Here is a 27,460-nt window from a genome sequence, read left to right as displayed (position 1 = left end):
ATCTGTTTAGCAACAAAATTATTAAATCGATATTCTTGAAGAATAAAGCTATAACATATTAAAAAAATCACTAAAATCGGACAACAGGTTTAGGAAATATCAGACATTAAAAATGTCCCATTTTTAAGGCGGTGCGTTAATTTTGGCGCTTAGTGTATATACGCCACAAAATTATAATTTAAAAATAAAAATCGACCTGATTCAGGATTTATCTCCAGAGAGTCGCCCATTCTCGAGAAAATGAATTTATTCCAACTCAAACGTTCTCACTGTAAAACCTCAGATGCTTATATCTTAAAATCATGATTTTTGGAGCTAGGTGCCCATTGAGTCTTTTGTTCTACATATCAAGGACTACCAAAACCTAAAGTTTCAGAGCATTTGACAGAGAGCCATTTCCCATAAGGTTTCTGCGGGGTCCTCTATTTGTGAGGGGGACATTTTGTAGACCTTTTTTGAACTAAATTACATCAAGCCTCTAGCGGGGGTGGACACAACCCCCAAAATCTTTAATGGAAAGAAGGGTTGAGTGACGCCATATTTTAAAGGTCGTTCAAACACCTTTTCAAAAATACCACATACATTATATTTCTTTTCAGTACTTTTGGAAAAATGAAGTGAAACCGTACAGTAATTACCCAAGTAACGAGTTCAGAACTCCAATTTTTTTGAGTATTGAACTCCAAATTGAATTTTTTTGAGTATTGGAGTATTTTGATTATTGGAGTGTTTTGAGTATTTTTTGGAGTATTGTTGGCAAAATCAATTGAAAATGTGAAAGATATTAAGTATCGAGTTCAGGACTCCAATAATATAGAAGGTATCTACCACCCCTTATAATTTGGTCCCTATAGAAAATCTAAAATTTGCAAAAACGCGTCAAATGTATTTGTGAGGGGAACATTTTGCAGATCTGTTTTCAACAAAATTACATCAATGCTTTAGCAGGGGCGGACTCAACCTAAAAATTCTTTAATGGAAAAGGGGGTTGAGTGATACCTTAGTTAAAAAGTCGTTCAATCACCATTTTAAAACTACCACATACATTATATTTCTTGTCAGTACTTTTGGGAAAAGCAAGTGAAACCGTAAAGACATTAAGTATCGAGTTCAGAAATTCAGAACTTCAAATATTTTTTTGGAGTGTTGAACTCCAAAAATTGAATTTTTTTAGAGTATTGGAGTATTTTTTGGAGTGTTTTTGGAAAAATCAGGTAAAACCGTAAAGATATTAAGTCTCGAGTTTATAGCTCCAAAAATTTTTAGTCCAATATTTTTCCAAAAGTACCTACCTACTAAAAAAAAAGTATAATGTATTATTTTTAAAAATTTAGTTGAACGACCTTTAAAAAGAGGTATCACTCAACCCCCCTTTCCATTAAAGATTTTGAGGTTGTGTCCGCCCTCGCTAGAGGGTTGATGTAATTTAGTTGAAAATTGGTCTACAAAATGTCCTCTTCACAATTAAATTCGACGTGTTTTTGCATATTTTTAGATTTTCTATAGGGCCAAATTGTAAAGGGTGGCACCTTTTCAAATTGACACACTGTATACCTAAGTCAAGACAAGACTCATAAAATCAGAATTGTGGTCGTAATGTCACACGAGCACATACACATACATATTTATACTACACACTACACACACACAAACAGGAAACATCATCATCCTTCTGGCTTTACAACCCTGTATATAATAGGTACCTACTAGCCTTCTCAAGAATTTTTCTCCAATCGTTCCTATTATATCCTTACGCCCGGTTTCATAATCAACTAAAAGTGAACATTAACTTAAGTTCACTTTAAAGTTGTTGACATTTACCCATATGAATTGCATTGATAAAGGTACCTACTTAAAATTTAAAGTCCACTTTAACTGATTATGAAACCGAGCGTTAGTCTTCTTCCGTCAAACACGTACTCCCATATTTCTCATGCCTTCATCGACGTTATCAGGGAACTTTGTTTTGGTTCTTCCTCTTCCTCTCTGACCAATGGGTCTACTAAGTCTACTAAGTTTCTCTAGCTGGATCCTAACACCTCAACATGTTTTCATTACTTTTGTTAGAGTCCAGGTCTATGAACCATATTATGTTAGGACTGGGCGTATGATTGTTTTGTAGAGTTTTACTTTTGTATTTCTCGATATTATTGAGGTTTTGAGAAGGGGGTTGAGCCCAAAATAGCACCTGTTGGCCGTGAAAATTCTGCGGTTTATCTCTACGACAGTGTCATTTTTAATATTGACGAGGTATACAAATTCCTTAACTGCTTTTAACGTCGTTTTCTATAACAAGTGGCCGTAGGATTTGTGGTTGCGTGATTGTTTTCTTGTAATTCGTTCTGCTGGTGTTTATTATTGAACCCATCTTTGTAGCCACTTCTTTTAGTGCTTCTTCTACCTACGTGTGCCTACGTCTCTCGTACAGCGTTTTCCGTTCTCCCAACAATATTGACATCATAAGAATTGACAAGGATTTGCACCGGCGGCGTTGTGATTTGTACCATATGTAGTACTTTTTCCAGAGCCAGATTGAACTACATACAGGAAAGAGGGTCTCGCTGGTACAGGCTGTTATTTGTTTTAAAAGGTTCAGTTCAATTCGCCGTGGATTTGTACCCTACGCCCTACATTCAACTTTTCAAAGGTTAGTTCTTTCTCCTAGATCTTTCATTGCTCTGAACATTTCACTTCTATTTACAGATTTCCAGATTACAATATTCCAGTGTTTTGTCTAAAATAAATTTGTCTCAAGGTTGTGTTGTGTATAACGGAACCCACCTTGTGAGTCGTGACAGATGTCGAGGATGAAAGGCAGAAAAGCGCGCTTACTTCTTAGTTTTTTAGGTTAATAACCATGTATCTCTTGTGATCTAAAATAAAGTCAATTTCATCCTAGTACGCTATTTAATTCAATACATATCATATTGGCGACGATTCGGAAAGAACACCACGTTGGTATAAGTCAATACCTAAGTCATTGCAAATTTTGTGTTCAGGGCAGTAGTCAATATGCCAAAGTTCGACGAGTTTAATGCTGTGAAGGAATCGTTTGAAGCCTGGGAAGAGCGCTTGCAGCAGTATTTCATAGTGAACGACACTGAAAATGAAAAAAAGGTAGCAAATTTAATAACATTTATGGGTGCGAAAACGTATGATACGTTGAAAACATATTTATTCCCAGATACCCCTGCAATGAAAACATATGATCAGTTAGTAACGATACTTAAAGCCAGATATGCACCAGCTACAAGTGTAATCTATGAAAGATACAGGTTTCATAGTAGAAACCAACAAGCAGAAGAATCGCTAGAGCAGTATGTAAAAGAAGTAAAAGCACTGTCAAAGTCTTGTAAATTTGAGAAATTCCTCGATCAAGCCCTACGAGACAGGTTAGTTTGCGGTATTAGTAATACTAATATTCGGACTAAGTTACTTAGCGAAGCTGAGACCCTAACGTTTGAAGATGCTTGTAAGAAAGCCTTAAGTCAAGAAGCAGCTGAATGTCAAAGCAAGCTTGTTCAAGGGGTGGCAGCAGTATCAGTAGGCAAACTACAAATGTCTAGTAAGCAATATCGTAGTCAGTCAAAAAGTCAGTCAGAGTCCAGGAACCAGTCAGTGTTGAGACCATGCTTTCGATGTGGAAGACGACATCAACCAGAAACATGCCCAGCAGTTAATTGGGAATGTTTTTTCTGTCAAAAAGTGGGACACACCAGTAGAGTCTGTAAAAGAAAAAAAGTTAATCAGGTACAAGTCACCGAAGAGGAAGAGAGCAGTGAATTGTTGCAATTAGGCCATATTGCAGCCCTCACAACGGGTATGGAAAAGCCCTGGAAAGTGAATGTGCAAGTTGAAGGTGTGCCCTTAGTTATGGAAATCGATAGTGGTGCATGTAAGTCAGTCATCCACGTAAGTGATTTTTCAAAATATTTTAGTAAATGCAAGATGAACAGTACTAATGTTAAGTTAAGAGCAGTTACTGGCAATAACATTTCAGTTGTAGGTCAAATTTATGTAAATGTCTTGTATAAAAGCCAGTTAACCTTGTTGCCATTATTAGTTATTGAAAGCTCAAATAGGTTTTTGCCTTTGATAGGAAGGAATTGGCTAAATGTTTTCAATCCTTCTTGGAAGACAGCCTTGTTTAATCAGTTAACACTTGATTATAGTGTATCAAGCAGTGAAAATAATGGAAGTAAGAATAATTTAAGTTTAATGGGTATAAATCAGAATTTGTTAAAGTCAGACATGCAATCAAAACTAAATTATGTTGTAAATGATTGTAGTTATAATCAGCATAAAAGTCACCTTATATCAGAGTTGAAGTCACAGTATTCCAATGTATTTAAAGATGACCCCAACTCCCATATAAGAAATATTAAAGTTGAATTTAAACTAAAAGATAATGTACGTCCTATTTTTCATAGAGCATATGATATGCCATATGCCCTTAAGTCTAAGGTAGAGGAGGAGTTGAATCGGATGGTAGAGTCAGGAATTTTAACTAAAACTAGAATTAGTTCGTGGGCCAGTCCTATAGTGGTTGTTCCAAAGAGAGAGAAAACATCTTTTAGAATATGTGTAGATTTCAAGAAAACAGTAAATCAGGTTATTGAGTCAGATCACTGTGTATTACCTCTACCAGAGGACATATTTTCAGAATTGTCGGGAAATAAATTTTTTACAGTCTTAGACTTAAAGGGAGCTTATCAGCAACTAGAAGTTAGTGAAAAATCAAGAGAATTACTTACCATCAACACACATTTAGGGTTGTTTACTTTTAATCGATTAACATATGGCATTAGTTCAGCACCTGGAATTTTCCAGACAGTAATGGAAAATATTCTTGCAGGTATACCAAACACCAAATGCTATATCTATGACATATTAATTTATGGTAAATCTCTTGAAAATTGTCATAATAATGTAATTAATGTTCTTTCACGTCTAGAAGAATTTAATGTAAAAATTAATGAAGGAAAATGTAAATTTTTTGAAACAAGTGTTGAATTTTTGGGCCATAGAATTGATGAGTCAGGGGTACACCCTACGGAAGAAAAAGTAGAGTGTATTAAGAAAGCTAAACCCCCACATAACTTAACGGAACTTAAATCATATTTAGGTCTTCTTAACTATTATTCTAAATTTCTGCCTATGCTGTCCTGTGAACTAGGTCCGTTGTACAAGTTATGTAGGTCGAATGTTTCTTTTGTATGGTCAACAGATTGTCAGAAGGTTTTTGACAGCAGTAAGGTACTGCTTTTGTCAAACCAAGTACTCACCTTATATAACCCTTTACTTCCAATATATGTCACTTGTGACAGTAGTGGTTTTGGAGTAGGAGCTGTACTGAGTCACAGAGTAGATGGGGAGGATAGGCCTGTTTGTTTTGCCTCGGGAACCTTATCATCAGCAGAACAAAAGTATTCAAATATAGAGAGGGAAGCATTAGCTATAATGTTTGCTCTTCGTAAGTTTCATAAATATTTATATGGTCGGAAGTTCACCCTTGTCAGTGATCATCAGCCTTTGCAGTACATTTTTGGAGCTAACAGAGGCATTCCAGTAACAGTCGCGTCAAGAATAACTAGATGGGCCCTTACATTGTCAGCATATGATTATACCATAGAATATAAGAAGGGAAGTTCAATTTCCAATGCAGATTCCCTTTCCCGTTTACCTTGTAAGGATAGTACTAAGGTGTCTGGTGAAATATTTTCATTTAACATGTTAAGTGAAGTCCCTTTGGACTTTGAAGATGTAGCCAAAGCAACCAAGCAGGATAATTTATTGTCCAAAGTAGTTGAGTTAACCCTATCTGGTTGGCCAAACTATGTACAGGGAGATGATTTAAAACCATATTTTAAACTTAGAAATAACTTTTCGGTTGAACGAGATTGTTTGGTTTTAGGTACTAAAGTAGTAATTCCATTCTCACTCAGGGTTAGAGTACTTAATTTGTTCCATGAACAACATACAGGCATAGTAAGACTAAAAATGTTAATGCGATCCTATTGCTGGTGGCCTGGAATGAATGAAAGTATTGAGAAGTTTGTTCAATCGTGTAATGTTTGTCAGTCTACTCAGAATTTTCCTAATAGGTCAAATGGCATACCATGGGCATTAGCACCCCATAATTTTTATAGGGTAAATGTTGATTTTTTCCAGAAGCAAAATTTTACCTTCCTTATTTTAGTGGACAATAAGTCTAAATGGATAGAAGTCAGGTTAATGGAAAATGGTACAGTAGCTAGGGAGGTCATAATGGTACTAAGGGATGTTTTCGCCATTTTTGGATTACCAGTAGAGCTAGTTTCTGATAATGGGCCTCCATTCAATTCAGCAGAGTTTGTTTCCTTCTGTCAGAGTAATGGAATAAAACCAATTAAATCCCCACCATATCATCCACAATCAAATGGACTAGCAGAGAGAGGGGTCCAAACAGTAAAGAAAGCATTAGAGCGCAATTTATTTTCATGTTCAGAAAATATAACATTAACTGTTGTGAAAATTAAGTTAACTAATTTCCTCTTCACCTACCGCAATACTCCTTCTACTACAACAGGCATTTCTCCAGCCCAGTGTATGTTTAAAATCAGACCTCGAACCAGGTATGATTTATTAAGACCATCTGAAAATGGTAATTTTGTAAACTCTGATCAACCAGTTCGAAATATTAAATTGTATAATACAAATGACCAAGTATATGTCAAAAATACTCGTACACATGTATGGGACTTGGGAAATGTAGTTAAAGTTTTAAGTTATTGTACTTACCTTGTGAATGTTAATAATGTTATAAAATTTGTGCATGCTGACAGCATACGTCTAGCTAAGGGAAAACCTAGAAATGAAGTGAGTGAGAGTGCAGTGATTCAAAAAGCGCCTTTAAATGTTGATGAGAGCACATCTGCACCCACCCGCCTGCCTAATATTGATGTAAGTGATGACATGGACCTTCAGGTGGAGGAAAATAATACTGCAATTCCACATTCTAGTAATAATGACACTGTTACTAGTAGTTCACCTAGGCATAGTCAAACTGATGCGACATCTAGAAGCCCTGTTTCCCCTCTTCTAGAATCTGAGCAGATACCTTTGCCAGTGGTTACCAGATATGGGAGAGCTGTGAAACCACCCAACAAGCTTTCTTTATAGAAGGGGAGAAATGTTGTGTATAACGGAACCCACCTTGTGAGTCGTGACAGATGTCGAGGATGAAAGGCAGAAAAGCGCGCTTACTTCTTAGTTTTTTAGGTTAATAACCATGTATCTCTTGTGATCTAAAATAAAGTCAATTTCATCCTAGTACGCTATTTAATTCAATACATATCAGGTTGCAATCTGATGAACTGTTGATTTACCACCTCTGAAACAAGCTTGCTATTTTCATATTATTCGTTCTGAATATAGTGCCATTCATATAGTATAGTAGTAGGTAAAGTGGAGAATATTTTATGAATATCCTATATCTGCAAAACATATCCAAGTGACATAGGATCAGATCACAATCCAGTAGTGACAAAAATTAGTGACTACGTTTATCAAAATGCTATGTCTGGTCGACACTTCTCTATGCATTTCAGACATGGACCCTGAAAATTCGTAAAATAAAAACCGTAAATAAATTGGAGGCCTTTGAAATGTGGATCTACCGGAGCATCCTCAAAATTTCATGGACATCGCATACTTCAAACGAAGAAGAGCTGCATAGAATAGGCAAGGAAAGAGAACTTTTCAACACAGTGAAAGTTAGAAAAACATCATTTTATCTTGGCTATATCCTGAGAAATAATAATTATCAATATGCTCAACTTACAGTGAAAGAAAAGATCGAGGGCAAGAGAGGACCAGGAAGGAAAAGACTATCGTGTCTTAGAAACATCCGACAATGGACAGGGCTAGATTTTGAACAGCTAATAAGAACAGCTGAAGACAGAGAAGAGTTTGCAGTTGTAGTAGCTAACCTCCAGACAATGGACAGGGCTAAATTTTGAACAGCTAATAAGAACAACTGAAGAGAGAAAAGAGTTCGCAGTTGTAGTAGCCAACCTCCATTGAGGAAGAACCTCTTTAACAAGAACCTCCAACCTCTTTAAGAAGAAGAAGGGCACTTCCGGTTACTCATCTTTCACCGGAAGTAATATAAAAACCGGAAATATATATTTTTCATTTTGCTAAGGCGCTTAGAATAATATATTGCTTGCACTACTTCAGCGACTTTAAAACATTACTTCCGGTTACAACTCTAAAACAGAGAAAGGCCCAGATCAAATTTCTCAATTTAAAGCTATCCTTGTGTTACAAGCTTTTATATTGAGCCCCCAATTACCATTATATCTGTTTTAATAATGGAGGAGTTATATTCCCGGACAGACAGGCATGAAACCTGAATAGGGAACTTGCATAAATTTTTAAATTCGAAAAAAATGTTATAAATCACAACAGAAAATAATTTAAAACATGTATCAAAGATAAAAAAAAGTTTTGTTTGTCTTTCGTTTGGCCCCCAAAGACGATTAAAAATTCAAATTGAAACAGGTGGTCCAAAACGCATAGTGACGTCATATAGTTGTGCATGTACATTCTGCACCAACAAAGTAAACAAAATTGTATATAATTTTAAATTAGACATTATAAACGTCAGTAGAAAATACAGTTATGTAACGTCACAAGCGTTTTTGATCGTTTGAACTATTTTACATTGGCTAAGGGTTCTTCTAAACCAAGGCCAGAAAACAGAAAAAATATATAGATTTTAAATTATCTTCAAGTTATTATGAGGTTTTATCGCGTGAAAGTTTGGAAATATTATTTTTAAAGGAAACTGAATAATATTACGTAATAAAAAAATGTGTAAGTTCCCTCATAGGTTTGGCATTCGTTTTGACACTGTGTATTTGAGTGTTTTTAAGATATATTTTTTAAAATGACCGAAGAGGGTTTTTGTAAAGGGCAGTCTGATAACTTACCTATAGTTGATATGTGTATGGTGGCTACATATTTTCAAAAAAGTGAAAATTTTTCCGTCGGAGAAGTTCGGGGAGTTAAAGCAGATAAGTAAGTATTCTTGTTCTCATGATCATTTTTCAGTGCGTCACAGTTTTTCGATTTCTCTCTAATGCATTAAGTTTGATGAGACGGAAAAAGCGGTAGCTCCGTGATTAAACACAAAAATAATGCAGTATTACAATGGTTATATACATAAGATGTCTATTCCTAACCTACGTTTGATTCGTTGATATTTAGAATGCGCGTTTTTTCTAGCCAAGCAAATACACGTATTACGAACATTTGACGAAAACTTCGTCCATTTTGGCCAATTTTTAGAAGTGTCAAAGAGTCAAGTGACGGTTATTATCAGTGCCGGCGCTAGGGTATAAGGCGCCCGCCTGCAAAAGAAGCATAGGCGCCCTTCGGTTTCTTTTAAATTATTATTTTGTATAGCACCGGCAGAAAGAAAGCTCGTTTTGGCGCCCCCAAACAGGGGCGCCCGCCTGAAGTGCATCCCTTGCAGGCCCGTTATCGCCGGCCCTGGTTATTATTCAGGTCAGTATTTTGTGTACCTATCATTTTGAAATTTCGAATTCGACTTCCCTTGTGTTTCACAACGTTTTTGTGCATTGTTTTGTGTTTTGGTTTAGAATTTAGTTGGTTAAAAGTTAGTTTTGTATTTTGGTTTAGAATTTAATTCGTTAGAAGTTAGTTTATACTCCAGGTTTTTATGCAAGAAAAATATCCATAGTAAGGAGACGTAACTCATGGCTGAAGAACCTTAGGAACTGGTTTGGATGTAATAACAATGAATTATTTAGAGCCGCGGTTTCAGAAATAAAGATCGCTCTGATGATTACCAACTTTTGAAGCGGAGACAGCACCTAGAGAAGAAGATAAAAATACAGTTTATGGATAGTTTCGTGTCATTTTTGAAAGTTTCCATATTTATAAATTTAATTAACAATTTTGTTTACTTTTTAATCTTATTCCCCTTTATAAAAAATACCTACATGTTAACATATTGTGTAAAAATAAAATCTACTAAATTACTAATTAGTTTAATTCCACAAGCTTTTCACCTATGGCGAAGTACGATTCTGGCATCTGTCAGATTCGTCAATAATTACATGAAATAAGTCTCGACACACCCAATACAGTATATGACGTCATAATTAATGACGCACTGAAAAATGATCATGAGAACAAGAATACATATATTATGTATATTATACTCCCGTTATACCTACTAATTTTATACTGTGATTTTATTCTGATTATTATTCTCATAAGTATTTAACGATAAAACTTAGTAGGTACACACTTCCTATTAAGTATAGTGGCAATATTATAAAACACAGAAATATGAAAAAATATACTTGTTTTATTTAACACTATTAAGCAGACAACAGACTACTTACGATAAAATGATCTTGACATACATGAAGACCTTGTGTATTATCTGAAATATATTTTTTCGACATGCAAATAACCACTTTAAACGGCGTTTTTTATCCCTTGGTAATCTAATAAATATTTTATTGGGGTTTTGAATGCTTATACTTGTACAGAATGGCACTAAACAATACTTATAAAGTTTTTCTTTATTTTCCATATTAATCTTTCTCTTTTTTCCTTCAAAAACTGTAAACTCCAATCCCAACAAACTGGTATATTTTTTATATTATTACAATGACATACGATAAAAAAATGTCATTACAATATAAATATTTTCTCATATTTCGCGACGATGCTGTGGCCAAATACCCAAGTAGGTGGAGGCCAATAAACTAAAGAAGAAGAAGAAGAATATACTTACATATAACCCTCCCAAGGTTCATAGATAGGGGTTTTAACGCCCTAATCTATTAACCTTGTAACCCTCCCACATCACTGATATAACCATATAAAAAACTAATGTAAAACTATGTGACGTCACGGGCCGTCTGAACTACTTTAAAATAAAGAAGACTTTAAATTTGTATTTCTAAGTTATTATGAGTTTTTGAAGCGGGAAATTTTCGAAATCTCATTTTTATACAAAACTGAACATTATTATGTAATAAAAAAAAATGCGCAAGTTCCCCATTATGTACCTATTTGTTTGCTTATACTATTTCGGCGACTTTAAAACAATACTTCCGGTTACAACTCTAAAACCGGAAGTCCGAGATCAAATTTTTCGGGTCATAAGCTTTCATTCGACACTTTATTTGCTATTCGCTCCGAGCGTTAACAAAGTGTCAAAGCAAAATCGACCGACCTGCTCATGGTGGCGGTTTTTTGAAATTTTATCAGGACGCTTTGTGTATGTTTAAGTAAGACATTTAAAAAAAATGCCGTGTCACGCTAGTGATATTATGTATTAATATAAACAGAAAATAAAAACGCACTTAATCTGATATAAATTCTTCACTTTCCAATATTGATTATCAGTTTGATTTTGTATACATAACCTCACTATCGCAGTTTATGTCAATAAATCTTTATTAACGAAAAAGAAAATATTTTTGTTGCACTATAAATTACAGTATAAATTAATAACTAATGAATTCTAACAATTGTATTCGGTTATTATCACTACAAAATAAAATATTCAAGTTTAACAAAATAATCCCATAAGACTCAATGTTAAAACGTCCTTACAAAATCTGACAGCGTGTCACGTGACTGTAAGTAGAGGGGAGACGCACGGAGCCAATTCTACCCTACCTGGTATAATGACGGAGGAGTTGTGTTTACGGACGGACGGACAGACGGACGTGGATTCAACGTTTTCACATTTTTTTAAGATGGGTAAAAACTTTTTTTATCTAAAATCTACTAAGTAGGCAACTGTCTAACTACTACATTGACATTTGACATTTGACGTATGCATGAACATCAATGACATATGACATAATGACATCAAAGTTTGTTTTGTTTTGATTTTTGATTTTGATCGTGCTCGTGGTGTGCTTTTTATTCACACCTGAATTTGTGATTATGTAGAGTGGTAAAATTGGTTAATGCTTTTTAATCGTTTGTTTCCATTTTGTTTCATTAAAAGAATACATACCACCGCAATGGCCAACAGTAAATTCGAATATGTGAAAAGTTTTGAAACGGAAGATACCCTACTGCGAAATTGCTGGATTGTTGTCCGAGTCGATGGAAAGGGCTTCCACAAATTTTCAAAAGTACATGAATTCGACAAACCAAATGACGCTCGAGCGTTGCGTTTAATGAACAAGGCTGCAACAGTTGTTATGCAAGAATACAAAGACATTGTAATAGCTTATGGCCACAGTGATGAATACTCGTTTGTATTAAGAAAAGAAGCCATGATCTACAATAGAAGAAAGGATAAAATAATGACGTACCTTAATAGTTTATTCACATCGGCCTATGTTTATTTTTGGAAAGACTATTTCCCATCCTTGAAAATGAAGTATCCACCTGCATTTGATTCAAGAGTGGTGCTCTATCCTTGTGATGAAGACTTGAGAAACTATCTTAGCTGGAGACAGGCTGATTGCCATATCAACAATTTGTACAATACTGCATTCTGGGCACTTGTGCTTAAGGGTAATGATTATTTTATATTTCAAACATTCATTTTAATAATTATTTATTTTTAGGATGTTTCGGTATACAGTGATAAGCGCGCTAATAACCAGCAAAATAACACAAAAGATGGAAAACATAATACATTGTGAAATAAAGAGAGATGAAACTAGTGGAGGTGGAAGTTATCGATATAAACCTATAAATTAACATTGGATTACATAGTTTCTCACCTTTAGACGTCTGTGACAGAAGTATTTTATAAATTTCTCCTGTCACAGTGACAGTTGTCATACTACTCCAATATACCCTATTCCACGAACATACGACTGTGGTGAATTAACTCGATAACGAATATTTTATTGTGCAAAATATGAAGAACGAAAGTAAATTGCAAATTACATTGTTATTTATTGGAATAATTATTAGAGCCATTTACTTTCGTACTTCTTATGTTGCCCACTAAAATATTTGTTGTAGTGATAATCCAAAACAGTCGTATATTTGTGGAATGAACCATACATCTAAAGGTGGGAAACTATGTAATGCAATGTTAATTTATACATTTATATTGATAATTTCCACCTTTACTAGTTTCATCTCTTTTTACTTCACAATGTATTATGATTTCCATCTTTTGCGTTATTTTGCAGGTTATTAGAGTGCTCATCACTGTATTTGGATTAAATTTTTTTAATTGCACATGTATTTACATACTTGCTTATAAATATAGATATTATGGTTAAACTTCGAAAATGGATAATCTAAAATTAAGCAGATAATCTAGGCATTAACCAGATAATCTTAACTTTAACAGAAATGTAATGTTAATGTCGTACGGCATTCAGATATATTGACATTACCTGGTTAATGCTGAGTTTAACTATTCTCCCTTGTTAATTTGTAATTTAAAAATATCAGTTTTACAATAAAAAAATTAATCCTAGACGTTAACACTTTCAAGTCCACCGACACGGCTCCTGTGTTCACACTGTTATCAATCAGGTGCCACCAGGTGCGGATCTAGAAATTCATAATAGGGGGGCAGCTTTACCTCAAATACAGTGATGCCACAGCTACCGAATACCTGTCAAATCTACCTCATTCCCATTTTTTCTACCGAAAAATCAAAATTCTTAATTTTAAAAATAATCTGCTGATTTTTTTTCTACCGAAAAATCAAACTTATTAGAAAAATTTTTTAGCGGATAGATTTGGCAACAGAGTTTAGTCAATTTTCAAGAATTCTTGAATTGCTTTTACTAGCTTGTGACACAATGTGCGAACCAGCAGATACCGATTTACCAATATCAATTTTATGGCCAGTCCTTTGTCCTTTTATATTATGATTTTGGGAGTAAAATGTATCTACCTGAATCTGAATAGTAAATACTGAAGGATTGTGGCTTATTTTGATATAGAAAATAATTCCAAACTAAAAATAGTATTTATATTAAAATCTTAAAACAGGAAAAATTTATTTTGCACCTCTTTAACTTACAGTATTTCGACATAACTAAAGAACATTCAAAATTTTTCTCGTTCTCAATTGCTTCAATATCCGACATTGTTTTGTTTTTAAACGATTATAAAGTGTAAAAAATCATGTTTTTACCTATTAAACATTCCTTGTACCTAGATTTTAGAGAAAAATTTTTCAAATATTCTAGATCTTAATAGTTTCTAATTTGCAATACATAAACAATTGGGGATAATTGCAAGAAACCCTTATTTTTGCAGTAATTTATAAATGTTAATAACATAACTATTATTTATTATAACAAAAATTTTTAACTTTTTTAAACAATTATATACAGCTTTCAAATAAGAATATTTGTATTTTGAACATTAATAGGTACACATGTGGTAAGTTTTTTTAAAAAGGCTACAACAGGAAATAATATGCAGTTTTAGTTTATTATAAATAAATTAATTCCTTATAACAAAACTAAAGCATCCTTGATATTTAGTATTGCGTTAGTTAGACGGCTCTACTCGAGTTACTTTGGATTAAAAAAAATGAAGAACATTGCTCTATAATACCTAGAAAGCCGAGAAAATACATTTTTTTAAGGTATACCGATTTTGAACTTTGAATGATTTTTATGATGAATGGTGATTATTGATCATTATATGATGATGAATGTAGTTTATTTTTGAATACTCATACCAAAGTATCATTTTTTTACAATGTGATAGCAAAAGAATAAAAAAATTAAATCTACCGAAATTTGACGATTTCTACCGAAAAATAGGAGCAGTCTCCCGAAATTTTGTCCAAGACCTGTGGCACCACTGCTCAAATATTATATTTTCCAGATTTAGCCATACGACTCACACTTACTCTAAGGATAAAATACACTATATAATCCCAGATACCTACGGTATCAAAAGGATTGATAGACAAGTCACAACTATTAATCTCACTGGTTGTTCTTTACCATAAAGATTAACATTTCTACCATCAATGGGTAGTAGTGATGTTGAAAAAGTAACTATTCGTTACAAAGTACCCGTTACTTACGAATACCGAAAGTAACGATTACTATACGAAGAGGCAAATCGTTACTTTGATTACTCTGATTACTTCCTACTTCGTATTCGTACCAATTGGACCAACACAGCCGTATTGTATCTACTACCGATTGATATCGGGCAGGACCGGTATTCCACGAGTGACGACGAGTGTTGTATCGGTATGCAGAGGGCACATATTACAGATGCCACCCTTGCCACAGATGTTCAGCAGATAATTTTATGATGACCACTTTAATATTTACAAACTAAGTAAAAAATTAGGTATACCTACATATTTAAAAATCTTAAAACAGCAGAATTAAAGTTATTTTGTCCTTTTTAACTTTATTATTTATACTGAAATCTTAGTATTTCGAGACAATTAAAGAACATTAAAACATTTTCTCGTTACTAAAATCAATTGCTTCAATATCCGAAATAACAATTTTATTTCCAAATTTGGTTAAAGAGCACAGAAGAAATTAAATCTGTTTCAGATGAATCTGTACCGTTTTGGATAGACATTCAAAATTTAAAATTAGGAGATGGAATACAAATGTTCAAAACTAACTAACAACTTTTGTGTTTAACCGGCTTTGTATTCCTCGTTCGTCAGCCAATGTCGAAAAAATTTAGTCCGGAAAAAATGTGGAAATGTGTTTATTAATCAATGACTATATCTAATCAAAAACTTTAATTTTACATGCAAGACATTGTTTTTATTTATTTTGTTGTTTAATTAAAATATATTCTTCTTAAAGTGCCTTCTCCTCAATGGATGTTGGCTACTACAATTGCAAACTGTTGTCTGTCTTTAGCTGTTCTTATTAGCTGTTCAAAATTTAACCCTCTTCATTGCCAGATGATTCTTAGTCATGATAGTCTTTTCCTTCATATGCCTCTCTCTCTCGATCTTTCCTTTCACTAATAGTTGAGCATATTGGTACCTATTGCTTCTCAGTATGTGACCTAAGTATGAATTTCTCTAAATCTAGATCTAAAATCCTAATACATAGGTATCCGCACGGGCTGAAAAAAGTTTAGTAGAATTTATAAAAAAGTCATGTTTTGTTTTTTTATCATTTTTAACATAATAAATTTCATATATTCGAGCATTCCTATCTTACAGCATTTTTATAGCATCTCCTATTTTACATATCAAATCATTTTTATCCCTTACAGATCGGTGAAGGTCGTTGTTATATCGGATCTTATATACTTACTTATTCAAATACAAAATATGTACTGAGGAATGCGATTCTCGGTATGATTACCGGTACTCAAATACAAAAGTAGGTAATAATAGTAATCAAAGTAACGAATACTGTAAATGATTACTTATACAAAAGTAACGATTTGTAACGAATACTCGAAAGTAACTATAATCAACATCACTAATGGGTAGGTACGCATGGATTATCTAGTAAAATACAAATTTTTATATCTTTATTGTATTTCAAATTTGAAACGTGACTTTTCATGAGATAAGGTTTATACCCAGTGTAATGTATTTGCATTTTAAAATATCATTTTTGTTATTCTTTGAATTGAGAAAAATATTTCCGTTGTTTATGGTTCCACCGGTACCCAAACAAATGCGCCTGCAGATTATTTTTCAGAGAAGGGTGTTTTATTAGATTTTATGGCTTCTTTCAATTCTTTGGAAGCAGTTGTCGTATAATTTAGTGTTGGCTTAAAGTTTAGAGTTAACAGAAAAAAGTAATAAATAAAAAAATACTTATGGACTAAATACAATAGGGGGATCCATGGGCCCGTTGCCCCCCCCTGTGTCCGCGCCTGGGTGACACCAACAAGACTACCGTGTTTAAATTTCAACAATTTTCCAATGAATGTATAAAAGTGGGACATCAGACAAATATCTGATATTGGACCAGAAATGAAAGTGTTAATTGAACAGTTAAAATATAAGAATTTATAATTTACCTGGAGTCTTCAGCTTCAGTGGCATTGGTGTCATCATAGGATACAGAAACATTTGACTGCTTGCTGTGCTAACTGCATACATACTTCTAGCATTTTGAACAAACTAGGGTTGTTTTTGCCAACTTATTGGTCTTTTTTCTTTTAGATTTTGCTAATTTGGAACATAAATGGTTTCATCCCTTTCCATTTTGGGATGTGCTGAAGATTTCAAGGGGGATTTTATAGTCCACTGTCAAGTTTGTAATTTTATTTATGGTATCAACAAAGGTATTTAGAAAATCGGATGTAATGCACAGTACCAGTGTTAGGGTATAAGGTGCCCGCCTGCAAAACTAATATAGGCGCCCTTCGGCTTTTTTACTAGTATTTTGTATAATACCAGCCAAAAAAATCTCTTTTGGCGCCCTCCAAGCAGGGGCGCCTGCCTGCAGTTCATCCCTTATAGGCCCGTTATCGCTGGCACTGGTAATGGTGGATACTTTTTAACCCCTCTTGGTCCTGCTAGGGTTAAAACATTTTTTTATTTTCTTTAATTTCAGCACAATAGTCTGTGAACAAACATACATATTGCACATTGCACGAGATACATGTGCAACCCTTTGAACATTCAGACTCACAAATCCCACAAAAAATTAGGCTGTTATTTCTTATAAGATTCTCATTTAATGTTTTGTTAGATACATTTGAATCTTCAAATTCTTCAACTTCTGGGTCATTTGGAGGAAGAAGATTTACAGGATACCAGGAATTATTGTTTTTGTTTGGTACTTTGTATGTTTCATCGATTTCTGTTGTAGCTGGGAGAATAATATTTACAGATGACTTCGAATTGTTGGTTTCGTTTGGTACTTCATAATATGTTTCAGTGACTTCTGTGATAATTGGAAGATTAATGTTTTTAGAAGAGCTAAATTTGTCCTTATCTTCTTGTACAGGCTTGAAATTTTATTAATAGGAAAAATAAATAATATTTAATAGGAAAAATTTATTTTTAGGAGGTTCGACCAATTCAGAGGCTGAAAAAACATTGAGCGGTACTGTTTCAAGCGAAAAACATGAAATTTTATTCACGCAATTTGATATTAACTATAATAATGAACCGGTATTATACAAGAAAGGAACTATTTTGCTTAGGAAAACAATTCCGCATCCTGTTCATGGAAGACGAAGACAGGTAAGTAATCAAAATTTTTCATAATGGTTTAAATTTTTCCAATCTATATATATTCACTGTATCGCACCTTTGGGGAAACACTGGCACAAGTGGAAATTTTTCACAAATTGAATTATCAACACTACAATATTCCTAATACTCATATTTATCTGGGGAAACAAAGTCAGAATTGTAACTCTTCCCTATTTCACTAGATGACGTGTATGTCGCTGTTGAATTTATGTTTATACCTGCTCTTTTGGTGCAACAAAGTCAGGTTGTCAGGTTTGTATTTGCTAATTTTTTTTATTTATTTATTTACAGGCAAAATATTATTACAAAAAAATATTACAAAGACAAAAGCAAAAACATAAAAAGTGTCAACGCAAAGAACAAATATTACAATACATATTGGATAACAAAGCTAATAAGTTAAAGGAAAAAAAGAACATTACGATATAAAAAACAAACAAAGTGGAGAAACAATGACATATTTGTTCATTTTTGAAGAAATAATTACATATTTGCTAATTTTCTCCTCTTTTAGGCGACTTTAAAAGGGGATGTACAAGAAAAATCGTAAAAACATATACATATTATAGTATAGTATTTTTACTACAAAAGCGATATTAAGTAGGTCAAAATTTTTGACGTAAGAGAACTGTCAAAACATTAGAATGTGACTTTTCATTATTGCCATGTTTGTAATAAACATGGCAATAAGAAAAGTCACATTCTAATGTTTTGACAGTTCTCTTACATCAAAAATTTAGACCTAAGTAATATCGCTTTTGTAGTAAAAATACTATATATGGTAATAACTAAAACCGTGGACAATAAAAATTTCTTCTACTTTCTCATATAATTTGAATCTCATTTTTAGTCTAACTAACTTTCAAAACTTTAAATGCGTTTTCTCAACAATTAACAAATTTGCACTTACGTCTTACGTCAGTGTTTCCCCAAAGGTGTGATATCATGAACATTTGTTTTTTCCAGAGACATTATTTAGGTATAGCTGATATCTAATATCTCCTTGGATGGTTCTCCTTTTTCTTTTATGATTTCTTGAACTTCATGTAATATGAAGGTTCTAAGTTCATTTTTAAAAAAGTTAAAATTTTTTATAAAATCAAACTTTCTGACTTATTTCACAATTTTCTTCTGAACAAATAAGGATAGAAACATTTAAAAAACATCATTAGACGAGGCAACGAATCATTAAACCTAGGAATTTTGGGCAGTAAGATGAATCGTCACACAACTTTTTGCATTCGATTCGGGACAGTGTTAAGAAATTTTGTGAACTAAATTGATCTCCGGGAGATGAAAATTGCATTTTGGGCATAAGACAAATGCATTTTCAATGTGCATCTCGAAGAGGTGGAAAATGAAAAATTTAGAACTCGGGAAATATTGACGGAAATGAGGACAATTTTTATACTCGGGGGGTTTTGGGGGTCGCTGAACACGAATTTCATGTCGGCGATGGTGTCCAAGGTACCTGGTGCCTTGGTTGGAACTTGTCGCTTGAAGTTTTTTATTATAAGCATTCAAAATCAGTCAAAAACCATTACTCAGCGGTTTTGGGGGTTGCTGAGCAAGAATTTCATGACTGCGATGGTCTCCGAGGTACCTGGTACCCAGTGTGGAACTGGTCGCCTGGAGTTTAATGTTATAATCATTAACAGTCAGTCAATAACCATTACTCTGGGGTTTTGGGGGTCGCTAAGCACGAATTTCATGACGGCGATGGTCTCCAAGGTACCTGGTTGTCCAAGGTGATACTCGTCGTCTGGAGATTTATGGTATAATCAGTCAATAACCATTACTTGGGGGTTTTGGCGGTCGCTGAGCACGAATTTTATGACGGAGATGTACTCCGAGTACCTGGTACCCAGAGGTACCTCGGAGACCATCGTGGTTATGAAATTCATGCTCAGCGACCCCCAAAATCTCAGTAATGGTTATTGGCTGATTTTGAATGATTATAACATAAAACTCCAGGTGATAAGTTTCACCCTGGGCACCAGGTACCCCGGAGACCTTTGCCGTCATGAAATTCGTATTCAGCGACCCACAAAACCCCGAGTATAAAAATTGAACTCATTTCCTTCAATATTTCTCGAGTTCTAAATGTTTCATTTTCCATCTCTTCGAGAGATGTACTTTGAAAATGCATTTTTCTTATGCACACAATGCAATTTTCATCTCTCGAAGATCAATTTAGTTCACAAAAGTTCTTGACACTCTCTCTCGAATCGAATGCAAAAAGTTGCGTGACGATTCATCTTACTGCACAAAATTACCACGTTTTGGGCTTTCTATGGCTTCATGAATTCGCCTACATATTAGTTAGATAATAAATTCTACCCAACTTTTTTTTGTGTTTGTTTAATTTGTACTTTATAACTTTTGTTGTTTTAGGTAATATTTCCGTTTCATGAAGATCTTATTCAGCAATCTTTCTGGCAGACGCACACTAACATATTAATAGGAGAAGTCAGCCAGGTTTATGCTTATCCTCACAAAGAAAAGCTACCAAATTTAGTTCTGCAACAGTTGCACTTATGCGATAAAATAGAAGAAGAAAACCAATAAAAGTAGAATCTAGGGTTTGGCTGTGATTAAATTGCTCATGGTCTGCAATAGCGGCACAACTCAGAAATAATGTTTTGAGATAACTGGGATTAAGTTTTCGTTGCTAATTAAAATGTATGAAAAATGCTTTAGTTTGCTTAAATGATACATATTTTCAAAATGATACCTTCTCTACAGGACCATTTCATAATGTGTGTATAATTTTTATTTTAGTTTTTTAAATTCATCATTTAAATGTCAATTTAAAAAAAATGTTTTAAGTTATGCCATTATTGCAGCAATACCTTTTTTAGACACAACTTAGACTCAACTCCAGATGTGACCCTGTAGATGACAAGAACATGCCTTGATCCTATCGAGCAGTGGACGCAAACTGAATAGTGTCAGTAATGCAGCCAATATTTGGGACTAATCACAATATTCAATAGAAACACTTCTGCCATCTTACGGCCTAATATTGAACTATGAGTTGTGCTGGTATTGACGCTGAAAAAATGCGTATTTTAACATTTACACCTATGTCTAGTCCAAAACAAGCATTTTTGAGTTGTGCCGCTATTGCAGCCCATGAGCGAAATATTGCTCTGGTGCATTGAAATGAAATTTGTATTCTACTATCATATTATGGAACCATTTCAGGGGCAAACTGTTTGAAATACTTTGCATCATATTTAAATTTTGATAATATTGATAATGCCGAAATAATACCTAATAATACATAGTCATCATTTCTTGCTAAGTTTACTACAGTTCTTTATAATATTTTTTCAAAATAGCAGTATTAAATCTGTCCTATTCTACTTGATCCAAATCATTTCAATTGCATTGAATTTGCAAATATCTTTTTTACTTCAACCCTTTTATACATTTCATTACATTTTGCGGTTGAAGTAATAATTCAAAAACGTAACAGGCTCCAAATGGAGTTACTTAACCCTTAACTACTGGCGTGGATGTTTCAAAACGTAGACACTGCATGCGGTGTGTCATACTGTTGTCTATTCTCGTTTGTTTTCAATATGAATTTGTCTTATATCACTGTATTTGTTTTTTACATCAACTACGGAATGATTATTCACACTACTGTGGAATAAAATACTGCTCCAAATAAAAAGGGTTATATCACAACAAAACGTTTTCGGAATGAATATTCCATCATCAGTGTTATCACAGGTTTACATGCTTTGGGTCACCAAAATATACGTGTAAATACCCTCGGGTTTTTTTAAAAAAGTTGAGGTTACATTATATTGTCAGATTTTTTTTATTTTTAACAATAGGTATAATGACAATATAATGTAACCTCAACTTTTTAAAACAACTCGAGGGTATTTACGCGTATATTTTGGTGGCTTAAAGCATGTAAACCTGTGATAACACTGATGATGGAATATTGATTCCGAAAACGTTTTGTTGTGAAATAACCCTTTTTAGGGATTTTAAATATACCTTCTACAAGATACGGTTTTTATTTTTTGTGAATTATGGTATACAGCCAGTTACAGGAATTTTTCCTTGTGATAACTTTAATTTTGCGTGACAAAAGAGACAGTTAATTCAATTTTTTTATTTAATGTATGTGTTATTCTTCAATCTTTGAAATAATTTATCTTTTATGCTATATCCCTACCTGCTGTAAGTATTTTCGGTAATAGTGGGTACATACATTTGTTTATACTTACGGTGACGAAGCTAAAAAACTTATTTAGGCATTTATCATAAGCTACCTTAATCGTGTAATATTTTATTGAATGCATGCAAGAGTTTTGTTCCAATGACCTATCTTTTAAATCGTTTCTTGCCTACTATATCACATTAAGGTCTCTATTTCCATTGGATAAGAAGTAATATATGTTATTTTCTTTACTTAACTATCAATAAGAACTGATGACTATGAACTAAATGATCTAATGGATTCTTTACCATTAGATAGCAAACAGTTTGCTTTGCACTTGCTCCAGTAAACTGTGTACTCTAATTCCATGTATACTTCTTGAGTTAAGGAACATTGTTTTGTCTTGTTTCAATTGTTGAGTTAATCCATTATTCCGACTGATGACTTAAGTGTATGGATTAATAAGCTTTAATATAATGTTATAAGTAGTAGGCTCTAAACAATGCTCTATAATATAGAGCATTATTTATTTTGTAACAATTACCAGAGGCATGTTTGTTTTTTATGTTAAAAAGTTCTTCCGTTTGATATAGTTTGTAAGAGTAGAATGAACAATTTTCCATGTATTAATCTTTACGTCTTCCGTTGTATTAAGGCTGATTTGTGTTGGGACGGGACGTGTACGGCACTGGCCATGTAACAACCGGGTTCTGCTCAGGGTTTTGATTTATGCTACGACAGGCCGCTTCCGGTTTCTGCACGGGTTTTTTTTTTAAATTAGTTTTCATTTGCGAGTGTCGAGTGGATGTAAAGCATGAATTTTACAAACATGAAATTGCTAGCGATAACTGTAGCTTTGGTTAACGATGGAAGAAGGAAAAGGTGAATGGGCAGTCCACCCAGCATGGAAATCATAAATAGCTGGGTACTTCCTCACACACTCAATTAAATGTTCGTCGTTCATTGTAGAATGTAATTTCTTGTTTAGCAGCCTCTTTCGGTCCAGTCTTGGACATAGGCCTCCCTTTGTGTTTCCCTATTGGCCTGTCTCTGGATATCTGGTGCCACTCTCTTCCTGACTTTTTTTAATGCCGTCAATCAATTTTTTTGCAGTCTTTCTATGCCTCGTTTATGTGCCCTTGGTCGCCATTGTATTATTCTCTTTGCCCGCTTCTCTTCGCTTTCTCTTACCACTTATCCTGTCTATTTCCATTTAGATTTTGTGATAGCTTCGATAACATCTTTTACTTTGGTTCTTCTTCTTAAATCTTCGTTTCTCATATGATCTTTTAAGCTTACATTTCGCATGAGTCTCTCAAAAGCTCTTTAAGGTACTAGTACACTTTAGAAGCCCAAAAAAATTATTTTTTTCTCAAAACCTTTATTAAAAATGAACATAAATTTTTTTACATATTAATATCTAACTCTTAAAGAGTACAAAAAATATATCTTTTTTCATTTATCCACGTACACTAATATTGTAGAGGGTGCAAAAGTCGAGGCCTCGAAAAATGATAGGCGGACAGTTAATCTCAGGATTGGGATATCTGAAACAAAAAAACCGTACTGCATTTGAAAAAGGAAGTTTTCTTACGTGACAGTTTACCACAATTTGACCAAAAAATAAATATTTTTTAACCATGAAAGTCTGAAGAAAAACGCGGGATTTTTTCACAAAAATTTTTCAAATTTCCGTAAAATCTTTTTTTTGCTGAATTTTTCACTAATAGTGGTAAATTGTCACGTAAGAAACCTTCCTTTTTCAAATGCCGTACAATTTTTTTTGTTTCAGAGGTCTTAATCCTGAGATTAACTGTCCGCCATCGGAACTACTTTTTTTCGAGACCCCGACTTTTGCGCTCTCTACAATATTAGTGTACGTGCATAAATGAAAAAAGATATATTTTTTGTATTCTCTAAGAGTTAGATATTAATATGTAAAAAGTTTTATCATTTTTAATAAAGGTTCTGAGAAAAAAATCTTGAAAAAATGCTTATTTTTGGTCTTCTAAAGTGTACTAGTACCTTAAGTTGGTCTAGTCTATTGAGAGATTGGTTACAATAGTAAGTGTCATGGTCTCCATTCCATAAATCATGACTGGAATGAATGCTCTATGTAGACACGTATATGCTTTACAAAGATAGGTTTTGAAATTCGAAGTAATTTATCCACCTGATCAAACTCCTTTGGGCTATGTACGAGGCTAAGCAGTATATTCAAGAAATAGCGTATTATTTGCAAATCTATGGACATGTGGCTGAAGGATGCTAAAGTTGTAAAACCAGTTCATACACTCCATAACAGGCAAACAAAAATTCCTCTTCTAGTGAAAGTAGTGTTGCCCAAATGCAAGAACAAGACTAGACTTAGATAGTCTTTCATGGTCTAGCGCCAATACACCTGGTCTTGGTCTTGCGCTCCCGGTCTTGGTCTTGGTCTTGCAGCAAGAGTCTTTCAAGTCTCGCAGTTATGTAACAGCGTAGATTAATTTTAAACTTGAATTAACATAGCCATAGTAAAGACCAACCAAATTAAACAACTGACACCGGGTGGGGTTTGAACCTTTTGTACAAAGCAATTTGGGATGTATGAATTATTTCGAAAAACTCATCAAATTTGCTTTTAGGTTTTTTTTAGATCTCTATGACTGCAAATCATATTAGATACTCTGACTAGAACTATTTGAATCTTTGTCACTCATATCAAGTTATAAACTTATTACTCCGAGAACAACAAGGATTAGATGAAAAACTAATTATTACATTAGACTCGAAGGAAAGCTCATTTGAGAATGAAGTTTAGTGATGTCGAAAAAGTAACTAATGGTTACTTTAAACTCGTTACTATCCAATGCCCTAAGTACCGATTACCAAACCGAGAATCATACATATCGTTTTTTTTTAATATTTAGCATAATGCCTCGACAAATTATGGCCATTGGCATGCTACAGTGGATTTATGCAATCAGGTACCTATTGTAATGTGTAGTGTGTGTGTTGAGTAAATGTCTTGTTACTTAGCAAAGTCGACGTCATTGTCTTTGCAAATTGAGACGCTAATTGTATCCGAACGTCTGCGGCCTCTCCGAGTTATATATCGTTACTTCGTTACTTTAAATATTTTGTTAACACGGTAGCCGGTATTATTTGTTAATAATTTGTCTCGTTACTTTTGAATATTAGCCGCGCTCTTTCAGCAAATTTTGTTTAACTGAATGATATCTTCGCACACTCAGCAGAAACGATGTTTAGTCTTATGGCCGGTTTCACCAACGAAAAATAGTTTATTCTATGAATATAGTTATTCGACCAATAAACTGACATTTCTTCATTTTACTAACGTCAAATAAGACTTATTTTATTTATTTATCAAATAAATATTTACTCTCAGCATAAATTGGCAAGTTAATCTCGCTGTAAATATCTATTAGAAAGTAAATTCGTCAGTTAACTTTAAATTATCAAAATTACAGTAAAACCTGCCATATCCGGATCAATGTGGCGACAGACCGATCCGAATATGAAAAAATCCGGATATCAAGACCACTACTTCTTTTATAGTCTCTGAAACGTTTTTTCCTTCATACATTCCAGTAATCAACGCCGTCAATAACTTTCGTCGATAAACACATTTTATAGATTCTATAATACATTATTTCGCCATCTTTTAGTTCTTTTGGGTCGGGATGAGAGGGTGCGTTCTCCAACAGCAAGACTGCTTTTCTCGGAAGATCCGGACGGCAGAATCGTCCGGATATGGGGAGGTCCGGATATGACAGGTCCGGATATGGCAGGTTGTACTGTATATTGAAACAAAATAAAAATATAAACGTCTAATAAATTTTATTCGAGGAATAACTATTCATTGATTTATTTGTTGTTGGTGAAACCGGACCTTAGGCCGATAAGATTTGTGGTATATATGTTCCTACTAACTAATAAGGAAAACAATTTAATTATTGAGCGAGTGTCTTTAACACTAGGTATGCTAACCTTATTATATGTTTTATCAGGTAAGGTGACATATTTTTAAAAAGTTTCGATACGATATTACTGTCTGCGTCGCAACGCAACAAGATTATTTTATGATTAGAGGACGGCTATTCTCAAAATCTGGACAATTAATTCCAGAGCAAAGAAGTCATCTGCTGGGAAAGCATGTACAAAATATTTTATTTTTACTTTCAAATTATGACCTCTGAGTACGTGTCAAATGTGTCAAGCGTTCTTTTAATGAATATTTTGATTCGCTATAAATGGAAGCATATACCCGAAGTACTATATTCCCTAAAACGACACTCGGTCCTAACTGCAAGACGCAAGAGTCTGGCAGGCTTAGTCTTGTTCTTGCTCAAATCTTGCTCGGTCAGTCTTGGTCTTGGTCACTTGGTCTTGCTAAAATTAGGCGGTCTTGGTCTTGCGGAAATGCAAGACCAAGACCGATTTTGGGGAACACTACCTAAAATGTCCGAATGTAAAGGGTAATACTGGAAAAATTTTCATTTTATATTGATGTTCTTAGTTTAGTTTCAAGAAAAAAACAATTTATTTTTGTTATATTTATTAATCATGTGTTTCGTTATTCTATATAATATAGTGTATAAATATTATAAGAATGTTTAAGAACAAAATCAGCTAAAACAGATTTTCATTGAGTTGAGACGACGTTTTCAATATTTTTAATGTGATGTTAAGTTTTGTAGTTCCTTTTTGATACGAGTAAACTTTAAGAAATAAAAACAATTTGGTTTATTTAAATAGTTAATTTTGATTGCTAGGCATCCATTTATTTACTTTTTTTAGCCTCGATAGTTGAGAAGGCGGGTTCTTCGTTGATGTGAAAGAGATATATGTATACGTACAATACCATAAATTTCACCAAGTCCTATGCTATTCAATATAATCATGGATGAGGATAAAGATGATGTAAAATGGGGTACAATGAAATCAAAATTTTCTGTCACGTAAACGATGCAATATTGATAGCCCAAAATGAAGATTAGATTCAAACAGTAGTTCACAAATTTAATACTTAAAAAGAATTTAACATGACGACGTCAACTCATAAAATTAGAAGAATAGTAATC

General features: G+C 33.7%; 1 protein-coding gene across 1 annotated transcript; it reads left to right on the top strand.

The window, feature by feature from the left end:
• Positions 1-11,921: 11,921 nt before the first annotated feature.
• Positions 11,922-27,131, top strand: LOC126889926 (probable tRNA(His) guanylyltransferase). The gene is made up of 3 exons (XM_050658667.1): positions 11,922-12,564; positions 18,000-18,178; positions 20,585-27,131. The coding sequence occupies exons 1-3, from the start codon at positions 12,006-12,008 to the stop codon at positions 20,756-20,758; spliced, it is 912 nt and encodes a 303-aa protein (XP_050514624.1). The 5' UTR covers positions 11,922-12,005; the 3' UTR covers positions 20,759-27,131.
• The last annotated feature ends 329 nt before the right edge of the window (positions 27,132-27,460 follow it).

The sequence above is a fragment of the Diabrotica virgifera genome, chromosome 8, assembly GCF_917563875.1.
Source record: "Diabrotica virgifera virgifera chromosome 8, PGI_DIABVI_V3a".
Lineage (NCBI taxonomy): Eukaryota > Metazoa > Arthropoda > Insecta > Coleoptera > Chrysomelidae > Diabrotica > Diabrotica virgifera.
This window is presented reverse-complemented; position numbering and strand designations above follow the sequence as displayed.

Coding starts and splice junctions, on each gene's coding strand:
- LOC126889926 (XM_050658667.1), top strand. CDS start 12,006: ATGCTTTTTAATCGTTTGTTTCCATTTTGTTTCATTAAAAGAATACAT. Junction 12,565..17,999: donor CTGGGCACTTGTGCTTAAGG/GTAATGATTATT, acceptor ATTTATTTTTAG/GAGGTTCGACCAATTCAGAG. Junction 18,179..20,584: donor TTCATGGAAGACGAAGACAG/GTAAGTAATCAA, acceptor TTGTTGTTTTAG/GTAATATTTCCGTTTCATGA.